General features: G+C 50.4%; 1 protein-coding gene across 1 annotated transcript in view; it reads left to right on the top strand.

The window, feature by feature from the left end:
• The first annotated feature begins 8,006 nt into the window (after positions 1-8,006).
• The window catches only part of GALNT16 (polypeptide N-acetylgalactosaminyltransferase 16), a 56,616-nt gene continuing 49,725 nt past the window's right edge, over positions 8,007-14,897 (top strand). Inside the window, exon 1 of the mRNA XM_052696892.1 lies at positions 8,007-8,282. Coding sequence (XP_052552852.1) covers positions 8,100-8,282 — 183 coding nt within the window. The 5' untranslated portion in view covers positions 8,007-8,099. The remainder of the gene's footprint in view (positions 8,283-14,897) is intronic.

Here is a 14,897-nt window from a genome sequence, read left to right as displayed (position 1 = left end):
GGTGATAAAGCTGAGAAGCTGTCCTACAGCTGGGCACCTTGCTCCCACCCTCACTGTGTGCCTTTCAGTCACCTGCTGCCACACCAGCCACGCAGCTCTGCTCTGGGAACTGCTCTAATTAATGTGGATTTTTTGCTCTTAAGAAATGTCTGTGTGTGTATCCTACACCAGAGAGAGGTTTAATATTGCTGTTGTGCAGCTGCCGTCACTGCTGCTGCAGATGTGACCTTGGCATGCACTCTTCCCCTTCACTCCTTGCCCTGTGTTTTAACACTGAGCTTTGCTCCTTCAGACAGATGCTGCCAAAGAAAAGAAGAAGGAAAAAAAAAAAATCTGAGACAAATGAGTTCTTTGAAAAATGCAGCTTAGTGCCTTTCCAAAAATCTCACTCCCTTGAGAAGAAACTGGACGTTCAGCCATGATCAGTTTTCTGATGCTAAATAAATGCTCATTTTTTAAACCTCAGAATTTTAATTAGGGGGAGAATATGGGCTAAGTAACCTCAACAGCCTTATTCTCCTAGACATCCCTCTTGTTGGTACATGGATGTACGTGTATCTTTTTAAACTGGAAAATGAAACGTAACTGCTGAGTAAGGAACTGTGCCAGAATAAGGATGGGAAATAGATGCCAGTAAAGCCAGGGTGACATTTCCACTTCTGTCCCTCCAACACTGTGCTTTTACCTTGAAGAAAGAGGAAGTGAGGAGTCTGGTGAACACAATGAAAGGGGATTTCCAAAGCAGTGTAGTGCTGTGTGCAAGGCACACAGGAATGATGCCCCAAACCACCCATGAGGGCGAGGATAGGGCTGTAGGAGTGCTGTGCTGGATAGAAACCTGGATGTTGTTTCAGTGTAATTTCTCTGACCTCTACAGTCAGTGGTGAGAGCTCAGTTCTCTCTAGACAGTTTGTGTTTCACACTTTGTGTTTTCAGGGATGGCAGAAAATTGAGTGCTATTATTTGTTTGAGAGGAACTGGGAAGAGGTGTGGTTTTTAGCAAGTCTCCTGTCATTGAGAAATGTAGCCAAACTCCTGGCAGATCTGAGTTTTGGCAAAAGGATGTGAATGCATCTTCAGAGTTATGGGAGTAACCCATATTAATATTTAATGCAGAATCCTGCTTTTCTGCTCCAGCGTGCTTCTCTGTCCTTCTTCCTATGTTTGCTGGTTGAATTGTGGTGATCATGACATACAAAGGCATTGGAAAATGGTGTCAGAGAGCTGTGATCTCAATTCCCAGTTACAGTGCGTAGTAGAGGGATAGGAGCTACCTTTCTATGTTTGTGCTGGCCTTGCTGCCCTGCAGAAATGATGTAAAGGGGACACAAATAACCCATGGTCCTTATCACCTCTCCTGTAACCATGCTTAGATTTTGTTTACATGCTAATTATTGTTTTGATTGGGGGTGGATTTTTTGATAGACTTTTTATTTGCTTATCTAACTGGAATGTGATTTGACACTGTTGGGGTGTGGGGGTGGTACAGAGGTTGTTATGTGGTTATATCTCATTCCCCTGGCACTGCAGTGCTATAAACACCTCAGATCCAGCAGCTGTGTCCATCCTGGGGGAGTTGTACTGCTTTAATGCTGTCAGTATATTAAAGCAGCATTGCTTGTGTATCAACAAGCTCCTCTTTCTGTCAGCAGTGAAAACATGCAGTAAGTAAATACATGTATTTTCTGAAAATGGGGAATAAAAGGCATTAAATCTAAATCCCTGCCACAGATTCTTGGCTGGATGCAATTATGCACTGCCAGCAGCCTGGAGCCTTTCTGTACCCAGCAGCCTCAAACACAGGAACCTGCAGAGGAACCAGGTGCTGGAGTACCACCACACCAGGGTGAGCCATCTGCCAAGGAACCAAGGAGCAGGAGGGCAGTCCTTGGGGCTGAGCTCCTCCGCTTTGCGGTCACCACTGTCCTCATGGTTCAGCCTTTTGCTCCTGTTCCCTCTGGCTTGCCTGTCACTGAGACCCTAAGCGTGTGCTATCAATATAAGAAATTCTTTGTTTCTCCTTAATATAGCTCCCGTGGGGGAATGCTGGCCCTTCAGAGTGTCACAAGGCTCTCTTCTGGAAGCTTGGATCCTTAGAAACCAGCTGGGAGTTTCTGAGAAGCAGAACAGATCTTCCTTTCCCACTCACTGGAAATATCCATTTTTAAATTTTTTTCTTCATATTTTTCCATGTCTCCTCTTGGCAAATGTTGTCATTGATATCCTCTAAGAAGAAGCAGGTTTTCCCTTGCTAGCATCAGAAGGTCATGCTTAGTCTCAGGTCATTCCCTGAAAATTGTTAGCTGCAGTGTGTTCTGCCCCAGGTGGGAGAGATGAAACGTGGCTATCTCTTCTCACCCCTCTTCAGAGCAGAATTCAGTGAAATCAGATCTCTCTCTTGTGCAACAAACCAAAGCCAAAGCTTGGTCTCTCTCCAAACACTGGAAGAGGAAGGAATGTCCTCGAGGGTGATGCAAAGAGGAGGGACAGCTGGAAAATCTGCATATGGGAATTGAATTTTAAAGTTAAGCTTCAAAGTCCTCTTTCAGGGATGGAGTGAAGGTAGCATCAAGGGGATCGGAGCTGGGAAAGTGGAACCACTACCACCACAGTCTGAGCAGCTGCCTGTCTCCAGACAGAACAAGCCTCAGGGCAGGGGGAACTGCACAGCAGGCTTTGGAGATGGATGTGGATGTGATGCTGAGAGAGCGTAAAATAAAAGATAAGCCAGATGAAATACGCTGACCTAGGTCATCTTTGTGGAGATATATCAGTCTTTGAGGGCTGGAAACCCATCAAAGTAAATCCATTCTTCCAGCTCAGCAGAGCCCAAACACCCCTCCAAGACACCTGTTCTCAGCCACAGCTGCTTCCCAAAGACAACCTCGTGTCCATTCCCCTTCTCTGATTGCACTCCTCAGTGTGCTCTAGGAGCGTTGCCTTCTTTCTGCTGTGTTTCCTTTGTGTTCCTGCTACTTTTCACAGAATCATTAAGGTTGGAAAAGACCTGTACAATTTTCTAGTCAGCCAACCCCACCTTGCCACTAACCACGTCCCTCAGTGCCACATCTACACATTTCTTGAACACCTCCAGGGGCAGTGATTCCCCCACCTCCCAGGGCAGCCTGTGACAGTGTATTACCACCCTTTCTGGGAAGAAATTCTTCCTAATAGCCATCCTGAACTTACCTTGGCTCAACTTAACATTGTTAGCTCTCATCTAGATACCTGGGAGAAGAGATTGACCCCTGACTCGCTACAACCTCCTTTCAGGCAGTTGTGCTGGGTAGGGCTGAGCTCCTCCCATCCATGGAGGAACGGGATTGGGGCCGCCAGGCAAGGACATGGTGCACGAGAGCTCGGTGTGTGGCTGAGGTGCTGTGATGGTGGAGTCTGAGATTTGAAGCAGTAAGAGCAAAGCTATGGAGCGTTAAAGGTTGGTGTCACACTGATGGATGGCAGTGTGCTTCCTGAGAGGCTGAGACTGCACAAAGCTCTGCACGGAGCTGTGAAACCCAGGACCGGGGGCTACTGATATCGCTGCTTCTGTCTGTGTGGGCTTCACTGTGATGAAATAACATATTAGTGTTCTTTAGTGTTCCATTAAGCAGCACGATTATGAGTGTCACGTACAACATCTTTCATCTTCTTTCTGTGGAGAAAAATGCATTGCAGCAGGCACATTTCTAGAGGAATTGCACACACAAGCCATTATACATATTTGCTGGAGATGGCACATTCCTTTAATCTTGCTCTGACCTTCAAACAGAAATGGTCAGGCTCGTGCTGGTTCTGAGCTCCTGTGGGAGAGGTCTCCTTGTCCTCAGCCAGCAGTAGAAGATACAGTCAGTGACTGCTGGAAGTTCCAATTACTCTGAAAAACAGGTCTGAGTGTGTGAAATGCATTTGCACGAGTGATGATGCATCTCTGCATCTGAAAAAGCTGCACCGATGTGCTGAGCGTCTCTGCAGACATGCAGGCTCTCAGATGAAATAGTATCACTTCTGTATGTGGTGGCTTAAGCAGTTCCCCCATTTCTCACTTTCTGGCTGCTGTGTTCCCACAGCGGCAGCTCCCTGTTGCCAACCCTCACGTTCAGGTTCAGGAGGTAATTACGAGAGAAACAAGGGGTCATTTTTCTTAAATGCAGAGTTTCTTTCTGCTGCCAACAGACGCGGAAGGTTATAGACTGCGGGTCCATTAGCAGATCCCATAGGGAGTAGCAGGTAGAAATGCTGCTACTTCCAGCAGCCCTTTGGGATGTTTTTTAATAGATACTCCCTAATGTCAAGTGCGCTCTCTATGGCTCTGTCTCCTCAGACACCAGATCTTGGAGAGCTTCAGAGGAAGTCTCTGCCCCTAGGTTTGCACCTCAGATCTCACTTTGCTCTCTGTGGGACCTGATCTGAAACTCAAGGAGCCCCATCTGCCTGCCCCAGGACTCAGAAAGGGCTGGCGATGTGGAGATACCAAGTAGAGATGATGAGACTGAGCTGGTTTCTGTGGAAGCTCCAGAAGGAGATACTGGTGTGTGTGTGCAAGATCAGGACAACTCATATCACTATTTAATGCAATGAAAAGGAACACCGCCAGATTCAGGTTGTGGTTTTTAGTCTCCAGTCAGAAACAATGTCAACTGACAATTGTGCATTGCCCTGTGAGCGGCCACAGTGCTGATGCCATCTACAAATCCTTCTGCCTGTCAGCTCAGGGAGCTGGAAAGCACAACCATCTAGGATTTCTCTGCTTTTTTCCAGCTTAACATGATGGACAATTGCTCCTGATGTCCATTGGATTCCACCATTTCTCTTGGCTTCTCCGGTTCCCCACTGGACATGGTCTGGACCCTGGCTGGACATGGAGGCAGTCTGGTGCACAGCGGTGCCTCTTAGGCTGCCAGGTTAATGGCTCTCATTCCTGGCTCCTCCTCAGCCTGGGCTTTCTCATGCTCAGTGCCAGGACTGAAATGTTTTGAAAAGTTTTCTGTTAATTGTTCAGGTTATTTCGAGTGATGGAGCTTCAAAAATAAGTATGTTGCTTGGCTCTAAGGAAAACTAAGCATATTTCAGTGCACTAGACTTGAACCCAGTTTGCTCCCTCTCTTAAGGGATGCGTGAGAAACTGGGTAGGACATTTTTCATGGGTTACTTCCCAGACTGCAGTGTTTTTGTCTGGAATTCCTCTGTAGCGAGAGACAGGAACTTCATCACTTTGCCAGATGAGCACTGCAAGCTGCTAAAAGGGCTGTTATAAGCACCAACCTGATAGTTATATTGAGCCTTAAAAGCTTAGAATTTCTATGAGGATTAAATTGCTGTTCAGGTCACAGTCAGAGCTGTGATGTGCTGCCAATAAAGGAGAGCAAATAGTCATCAGATTGTAATAAAAGGATTTCATTGCTAATTGATTCTGAGCACAATAAAAGAGTTACATGCTTTACCATAAAGGTGGGAAATAAATCTCTGTCCTAGAAAAAAATCAGATACAGCAAGTAAGAGAAGCACATGGACAGGGATGAGAAAAGATGGTGAGAACAGTAGAAGGGAGAATGAAAACTTAGGTCACTTGTAAAGCTGGTCAGGCCGATTGTTAGCGGGTCTTCTAGTTTAATCATCTGGATTAATATGTAACTATTTCTACTTAAATATTTATTCTTTTTCACGGTTGAGATCTCACTGTGTGCGTATGACTCTGTGGCATTTTCTGTGCCTCATTCTGCCCTGACTCTGCTAAAGCAGCCTTGAGGAATGGCAGTGAAGGTAACACCACTGTGTTCTCCAAGGCTGTGCCCAGCCCTGCAGCTGTGCAGCTCCTGCAGTGAGTTACCTGGCTCAGAGAGGGTTAACAGCACCTCCTCCCCAGGGGGAGTCCTGAGTCCCAGGTCACCTTCTATGAAGACTCGCCGGGCTCCTTCAGACTGCCAGAGGAGATGCCCTGGCCAAGGTTAGCCTTCAGCAGATGTTTCTCTTGATAAGCACAAATGTGTTGTAGAACAGTTAATTACATCTTATTGAGAATTCTGCTGTTCTCATTTTCATTAACAAAAAGGTTCACGAAGATAACTAAGGTCATGGTGTCCTTAAATAGCATTAAAAGAATGTTTACCAGTAGAGTTCAATACAGAGCAGTTCAAATCCCAGTTCCCAGCTGTGTGCTCTTTGACTTCACTTTGCCCTGGGTCACTGCCCTCTGCCACCGTGCTGCTTGGATATCGGCCAGTAACCAAAGGCCAGGAGGCATTTCCGTCCTTCATTGGCATGTGTGCCATCCTAGGCACCACATCTTCTGTTAAAGGCAGGAATCATCCATCCCCTGTGCCACTAGTGTCCAGGCAGCAGAATAAATAAAGGATGGAGCCACTCCTGGGGGCACAGTTTGTCTGAGCTGTTCATAGTGCCTGTGGAGATGAGTGGCTGCAGGCCACGGTTAAGATGAGCTGTCAGACCTCATGTATACCTTATGTGTTCGTGGTGGTGGCTGAGGCCAAGGATGTGCAGGGTGACAGATGATGAGAGGCACAGTAATATGGGTTGCCAGAAACCCACACCCTCTGACCAGCATGAGAAAGCTCTTTCAGACGAGGAGAGTGTTTGGGGCAATTTAGGAATCTGGCCAGCTCAGCTGAGTAATGCAGAGCACATTTTTCTCCTCTGAAGCCATGCAGTGCTGGATGGTGGCACAGACATTGCTACCTTGGCTCTGCAGTGAAGCTGACGTTTCTGAAGGTTCATGGAGGAACCGTGTGGGTCTCGGTAAAGAGCACATGAGCTGCTGTGCTCAGACCGCCAGAGCTGCCATTCATTCACTATGGGGGAAGGATTCTGAGGCTCACACCTCTCTTTTCAATTTTCCAGGAGTTTCCTGGGCTGAAGTCAGGGCTGAGCTCAGAGTCCTTCAGAAGGTCAATCGCTTTGACCCATTTCTTCCTCATAACTGAGCACCTGGAAGCACTGTCCCTGCTCAGAGGGAGCAGAAGCTTCACCAGGGAAGGTGTGTCCAGCCCAGGGAGGGTCCGGAGGGGAAGGAAGGAGCCACCGATGGCAACAAGCTCAGAGAGGGATGTTTTGCCTTATTCTCCCTGTTACAACGTTTGCCCATGCAGAAGGAGCTCCCCAGGAGCAGCCTGGTGAGAAACCCCTGAGCTGGGGCCGGTTTTCACCCATATGGCATAGCTAGGATCTGCTGCAAAGGCTTTTGTAAGAAAGTTCTGCTGCCGGGTTGGGGCAAGGCGGGAAGATGGAGCCTCTGCCCGTCGAGGGTGCGACTGCGCTCCTCAGCGCTGAGGGACTCGCTCAGGCCCCCAGCCCCTGTGATGGGTTTTCTTTAGGCACTGTTAGCTAAACTCTGGGTATCTTTCTTTAAGCCTTTTCCGGTGTCCAGACAGACCTTACGTTCACGTTTCAAACAAACGTGGATGTGTCATCCCACAGCCGCCTCGGTCAGAAACTAAGGCTGAAAATTCCAGCACGGGAGTAACAGCCGAACCCGGCAGCGGTGGTGGCGGTGATGGCACCGCGCCGCAACTGCGTGAGTTTCGCACAATCTTGATTTGTTTCATTTATTAGAATTATGTTTCTCAGGTCACCCGTGCCGGAAAACGGGGCGTTTATTGAAATTAGCCGATGCTTTTGCGAAAGTCAGCGGCGCAATATTATCGCTGTTGATGTTCATCGTACGCCTGCGTCAGAGGCGGCACCGAGATTTCGCCGGGCTGCTGCGGGTACGGCCGCCTCCGCTATCCGCGGGCGGCGTCGCCGCTTACAGCGCGGCCACGCTCGGGGTGGGGGCCCGCTTAGGTAAAACGTCGGCGGGGGCTTTCTCCCGCTCCAGGCGCGGCTGAGCGACCGCACTTCCGCAGCGCCCCTGGCAGGGCACCGGCAGCACCGCCGAGGAGCCGCGCGCCTCTCGCACTACTCGGCGCGGCAGGACCCGCGCGGGGCGGGGCGGGCACGGGAGGGCGGGGCGCCGCGTTAGGACCCGGCGGGCCGGGGCGGCTCCATCGCAGCGCACGGGGGAGCTCCGCGCCGCCGCCTTCCTCCGCCCGCGGCCGCCTTTACCCGGCGCGGCGGTGCAGCCCGGCTCCCACGGGGCGCTCGGCATGAGGAGGATCAGGGCCAATGCCATCGCCATCCTGACGGCAGCCTGGATCCTGGGCACTTTCTACTACTTATGGCAGGACGGCAAGCCGCGCTCGGCGGCCGCCGGCGGTAGCGGCCGCGGAGGGCAGCGGGCTGCTGGGCGTCCGGAGGCGCGACGGGAGGAAAGCGCCGTGCCCCTCGGAGTGAGTGACCGAGCGGGGCGGGCGGAGTTGGGGCTCTTCGGGTTGATTCCGGCTTCCTCGCCGTAACCATGGCAGCGGGGAGCGGGACGGGCGGCTTCGGGCAGCGGAGCGGTGCTCGCGGAGGTGCTCGGGCTGAGCCCTCGGCTGGGTCGGCTGGGAGCTCCGTGTTCGCTTTCTCCCGGGGCAGAAGCGGCCTGGCGGAGCCGTTCCCGGCCGATGCGGAAACTCCTAAGTCTCCCCGAGCCGATGCTCCTGGTACACTGAGGGTGTTACTGTCGCGCGTCGCAGCCTGGAGCAGCCGCGCGGATGCTCCCGATGCCCCCAGCTCCTTGCAGGCCCGCCGCGAGCAAAGCGCTGTCCCGCTGCCGGGCCAAGGGCTGAGCTCCTCTGTATGCCGGGCGCTGCCCTTAGCCCCGCTCTTCTGGAGCTCGCTCCGGCACTTTTATTTCTCCGCTTCACCCGCCTACCCTTCTGTTGTTTGGGTTTTGTTTTTTGTTGCTTGCTCTACTCGCTCTCTCAGGGATGCGGTGTGTCACGGAGCCGCGTGCCCTCCCGCCTCGTGGGGCAGGACGCGGTGCCGTGTTGGATGCCGCGCTGCCCGGGCAGCGCTGGCGGCTCAGCACCGTGCGAGCTGCAGCGCGGGGTAGCAAAGCTCCGCGACTCATCCTGCATCCCGGCTGGGCTCGCCCTGGAACCTCTTAACGGAAAGAAATTCTCATCCTTTGCCTCCTGACCCGACTTGTAGCCGGGTGCCCGCGAGGCGCTCGCAGACAGAGGGTGTGTTATGGGGCCTTTCCTGCCGTGCCCGACAGCAGCGCTGCGCGGTGGCAATGTCGTCTCCTGACCTGCATCTGTCTGCTTGCGCTGAGGGGTGGCCGCGCGGTCCCGCGATGTCTGAGCTTCTCTCTATTGCGCTGTGGCAGCGCTGGCCCGGGGGGCTGGCACCCCCAGCACAGCCCCGAGGCACCAGGACAGGTTCCGCCTGCCGTACGAGGCGGCACTCGGTGCCCGTCCCTCCCCCATCGGTCGGGCTGCGGCGCTGCCCTCTGCCCCTGTCCAGCCCGGGGAACATGCTGCTTCCAACGGCTGTCCTGTGCAAGGCCCTCGGCCCCGGGGTAGCCAAGCGACTTGAGCTAATCGACGATGGCAGCAGCGTTGTGTAAGAGGAGCGTGCGCATCCCTTGCGTGCTGCTCGGTCCCTTGGCCTTCCACAGCCTTCGGCTGGCTCCCAGTCTCCTCCTCTCCCCGCGAGTGATGATCTGGAGCCCAGGTCTGGGCTCACTGCGGGCAGGGCTGACTCATGTGACTTATGGCTCTCTGGAAAATTATTTCAGCAATTTTCTGCAATTGGCTGCTTCTCTTCCTGGGGGAAAAAATTAATCACGTCTCTTGGATGAGCGAGCCCATGAGAAGCCTACTCTTGTGCCTGTACCATGGCATTTCAGATCCTGGGCAAATTACAGTGAATTGCATGGTTTTAAAAAGCTGAAGTACTTTCTAGGCTCTCTTAGTTCTCTTAATTATTTTATCCTGATGCGAAGAATAAAATATCACTTCAGGCCTTGCAGTGCTTCTCCATGGGATCTCAGCTATGGCAGTGGGTGAGCACCCTGGGAAGGGATCGCTGCATGACTGCTTCCCCGGGGATGTCACTGCTGGAATAATGTTCAGTGGCAGCTTGGAAGCCTCATATTTTATTTATGATGTTTATCTCTGAAATGCAGGAATGCCATTTGCCTAAACAGTAGAAAACAATTGTATTTAACTTGTCCCTTTGGGCCTGTGTAGAGCATTAAAAATTGAAATAAAATAAATGGTTTGCAACAATACTGTTAATGTAATCAGGTACTGAGCCTCAGCACTTGTTGGAGCAAATCTGAGCAAAGCTGTGCCTGTCCTGTCCGTTCTGTTTGGGTGGTCCAAGTGTGGCCGTGCTGTGCCTTGGGGTGCCCAGCTGCTGTGCTGTGCCTGCTGGCTGAGCACTTGCAGCCTTTCAGACTGTGCTGGCTGAGTAACCTGGGAAAGGGCAGGGAAATTGGTGCTCCTCAGAATTGGCTGTGGTTAGCACAGAAGGTCCATTGGGAGAGGATGAGGTGCTCAGAGGAATGTCTTGCCTCAGAGGGTTTCCCCAGCACGTGCTTTTGGCAGCGTGTGAAAGAGATGCAAGGACAGACCTGCTGGCTCATGTTGGCACAGGTACACATCCCAGGCTGCAATGCCGGGTGGGCCAAGAGGAGGTGGTTCAAGTGGCAATGAACAGCACTATCCTTGCAGTGCAGGACATGGATCGAGCCACATCGGGTAGTAGAGGAAACACCTGCCAATCACCTTGTATCACTCAGCTTCTAGCATTACTGAAAGTGCTAATAGTAAATTATTTCTTAATTTTTGAAGGCTCAAAGCCTCACTTTCAGTACAGGTGTGCTGGAGTTGAAGGGATACCTAGTGTGAAGAAGGAAATGACTGCACCTGGCAGAGTGAATGGTATGCAGGCTGTGTGACATTTTCTCTGCAGCTGTTCAGCCGCTGGGCTGCGCAGCTCTGCTTTATGGTGAGCACTGCTCCTGCCCTGCTGTCCCCTGCACCCCGGGGTTTGTAGCACTTTGGTTTCAGTGTGGCAGTGCCTCTACGCAGAGCCGTCTTGCTGCTGGTAGCCCAGGGCAGCTGGCTCACCAGATGTCACTCTCCAGTGGGGAGATTGGCAGAGATGCTCTTCTGTAGGAGCATCACCAGAGGCGTGGGATGTGTGTGTGGCTGAGCCCTTTCCATCTTGATGTCCTAGATAACAGGGATTTAGCCCTCCCAACCTGTCACAGACCGTCTTATTTTTTCTCTTCTTTCTTTTTAGTTGGAGGATTAGAACTGTGGCATTGAGTTTAAAGAGGATCAGAATGCCCAATGTCTGCTTTCTGCTTCTGCCTAGTCTCTCCTAAGGTGCATCCTAACAAAGGGCTGGGGATGGATTAACAGGCGTTAGCATTGCTGTGAGCGCTAACAGAAGAATGGTTAGAAAGCGCTCCCTTAGCTCTTGTGCCCCCATCCCAGTGGGATCTGCAGGGGTTGCTCTAGGACCTGCTTGGCTGTATCAGCTCCCTGGTCCTGTGTCCATGCATCATGTGTGGAGGATTAGGAGCTCCCAGAAGGTGTCTGGCAGGACCAGCAGCTGTAGGGCAAAAGGGTCCCCTTGCTGCTCTTCTGTGCCTCCAGTGCCCTGAGACTCTTGTAAGGCGTTATTTGAGCTCATGAGTGTACCGGAGGCACTCAGTGCTGCTCTGTGTTGAGTGTTCAGAAAACATGGTACACAGATGTGCCTGATTCCTTCAGCTGCACTTCAGCAGAATCTAAAGCTGTAACATCTGAATTGTAAATGAAACAGTGCTAGTGAGCAGACGTGCAGGGTGACTGTTTGACCTCCAATGTTTATGTAGCAGTGAATCGGAGAAACTAGGAAATAATGCAGCACACAGCATTTGTTAAATGTCCAGGAATTTGCTCAACCGAGTCTTGTGACACATTCATTAAGAGTAAGTAAGGTTTGGAGATCCGCCTTCCATCATTAATCTTTTTGTCTCGCTTTCCACTACCACGGTTATAACTCCAGCAGAAACACACCTCCTGCTGCTATATGCAGCCCTGTGTGAAGCATTAATTGTGGTTGTCACTGCTCCATGGCAAGGACTGTGAGCAAGCATGTTGCCAGAAGGTTGTGTTGAATCATTAGAAGGAATTGTTAGCTTTCCAGTTTTGAATCTGAATGGAAGATGCTTCTGTTAGATCAGGACTTGCTGTTAGTCATCAGTATTTTTCTCCCCAAGGTAAATTCCCATATCATTTTCAGCAGGAGTATCTGATGCAGCTATGCTGAGATGGATTTTGGTTGCTGCATATCAACTGGTGACCTTTAGGAGCCACGTAGGCTCAGCACCTTGCAGTGAGGGATCACACCTGCTGTGGGGCAGGTCAGGATGGGACTGCTCAGCATGGGATGGGGAAGACTCGCTCAGGTCAGAGATGAGAGACTTGGAGATAAGCTTACCTGATTTGGAGTTGAGGTGAAGCCTCAGTCTTTGCTGAAAGAATAGAAAGAAAGTTTGCATTCATTATTCAAATCTGCATGCCTCTGGTAATTAACTCCAGTTTAAATACTAGTGAAGTCAAGAGAGCTTGGATACTGTCTTGTGTGCTGACATGGACTTAAGTATCTCAGCAGTAGATTCAGGCTGCCATCCAGGGACAATTAACATTCAGGTTGTCCTGCTGTTGTAGCTGCCTACACATTGCCCTTGTTTGGGCTTCACATTTTGTCTTTGCAGTCTTTAAGGACTCACCCCTATCATTTCTGGTCACCTAAAGCCTGTTGTGATTGAACAGGCTGCCCAGAGAAGTGGTGGTAGCATCATTCAAGAAACATGGAGATGGGGCACTTGGCAACATGGTTAAGTGATATGGTGGTGTTGGGTTGGTGGTTGGACTACACAGTCATAGTGGTCTTTTCCACCCTTAATGGTTCTGTGATTCTGTTATCCGTGCCCTGCCAGGGTTGTGGCAGATTGGTGGAAATAAATTCCGCCCATGACGGGGTGGGTCAGGGATGTTCTACCCCCTCAATTATTCCATGTACCAACTCAGGTTACACTTCTCTCCGCTGTTCATCTGAGGGAAGGAGCATTTGAGAATAAGCTGCTAAAGTGGGGAGACAGGCTGGAAAGCTTAGAAGTAGTTCCTTTGTGTGACAATGTTAATCATTAAACTATGTGCTGGCCGAGTTTCCCCTGCATGCTGGCTGCTGGCACAGGGCTCAGGGGCTGCCTCAGCTGTAGGACTCCTGTCATGCTCCCAGTTCCACCTTCAGAAAGTTAAGTTCTGTGCTTTGCCCTCATAAAGTGAGGCTTTTCATGTTTTGTTGACCTTAATGTAAAGTGACATCTGTAACCAGTGCCTCAGACCAGTGGCTCACTGCAGAAAAAGTGCATTCATGTGGGAATGTGCTCCTGGCACTTGTGGTTCTTGTTTTTTGCTGTGCCAACGAGTTCTTTAAGCAGATCGATAACAGCACTGTGAATCCTGCATGCTTACTCCTGTCTAGTGACACAAGGCAGAAGGTATAATGGGCAGCCCCTTGTGACTGGGCATATAGCTTTTTGCCACAGGTTATTCACAGCCAAATGCAAACTGCAGCGTTCATTTTTATGAGAGCAGAATTTTGCAGGTGTGGGTTCAGCTGGTTGTTGTTACTTCCCCTGAAGCAGTATATCTGCTCCTGCCCCCCAGCTTTTGTCAGGAGGGCTTTGTAACTAACGTAGACTGGGCAGCATGGACAAAGTCTGCTGGGTGACTGGATGTTCGAAATGGGTGAACAGGCACTTTCCCCTGTGATGCTGGTGAGTAATGCTGGGTAGTTGAGGCCCTGAGCTATGCTGGGAGATGGATGACCTGCTCACTGTGGCAGCAGCAAGGTGCCACCCCATGAGGGCTGCTTATAGCTGCAAGCAGCTTTGTATGCAATGTTTAGGAGAAGCCAACATTCAGCTCTCAGCACTTGCAGTTTATGTGCTGCAAACTTCAACCAAGAGTCTTCAGTTGGGGGAAAGAAGAGAGGATGGCAGCAGTCTAGTCTCTGGAATCTTTTCACATGGTTTGACTGTTTAACATGCTTTTGCAATGTTCTAGTGTGTGTGCAGAGCCAGATTGAATACTGTGAAACCTACAGATGCTGGGATCATAGAGCAGGGTTCAAGATAATTGGGCTAGAGCTGGCTGCTTTTGCTACAGGAGTCACATTCCCTCATTGAAAGATGTGAGATTTAGGAGGAGAGGACTGCTGCCTGCTCCTCCACAGCTAACCCAACAGGCTGTCCTCAGTCAGGCAGGGGATACGTGGTCAGTGGAGCCCTTCATGTTGTGTTAAATGACCAAGAGACCTGACTGTATGTCATGACCTAATGGTAAAATTGCAGAGAGTAGTGGGTAGAGGATGATTTTTCTTGAATATTTTCTTTGTTGCCTGGGAAAGAGGCTCTTGCCATCTGATTCAGCTGTTAGGCAGCCAGATTTCTTTCTGCAGGTCAGTAAACAGCAAGTGCTGCTTTCTGCTCTAGGAACTGGGATGCTGGCTGCTACACTTATGTCTTAGTGTGTAATGTCACGTTAGTTGGGAGCTAGATATTGCATGAACCCAAGGATCTGTCTAATAGGGATGTACAGGCTGAAAGCTGCAGATTTGTAGCATCATCTGTTCTACCCTTTATTAGTTAATTTATTTGTAGAGGGGGAACAGTCCAGAGACAGTAAGACTATGATGCTTCAGTTATTATTTCTGGTAAATATTTTTCTGTATTGAGATACCTGTCTGGTGCACTTCACTTAACACATTTCTGGAAAGCCCTTGAGCATCTTTTACAGAAAGGTTAAAGTCTTGATTTACATGGATTGCTCTGACGTGTGCTGTGGACATCTTTCTCAGTGGACACTTGACTGACATTGCTTCCCTGGGGCTTCAGAGAATGTGTGAATAGCAATGGGTCATTTGCGAGAAGGGGTGGTGAGAAGGGATGGTGGGTTAAGGAAAATAGATGAACGTACCCAACTGATGTACAGTGCCAGAATGCTTTCACC

The sequence above is a fragment of the Tympanuchus pallidicinctus genome, unplaced genomic scaffold, assembly GCF_026119805.1.
Source record: "Tympanuchus pallidicinctus isolate F22 unplaced genomic scaffold, pur_lepc_1.0 scaffold3, whole genome shotgun sequence".
NCBI lineage: Eukaryota > Metazoa > Chordata > Aves > Galliformes > Phasianidae > Tympanuchus > Tympanuchus pallidicinctus.
This window is presented reverse-complemented; position numbering and strand designations above follow the sequence as displayed.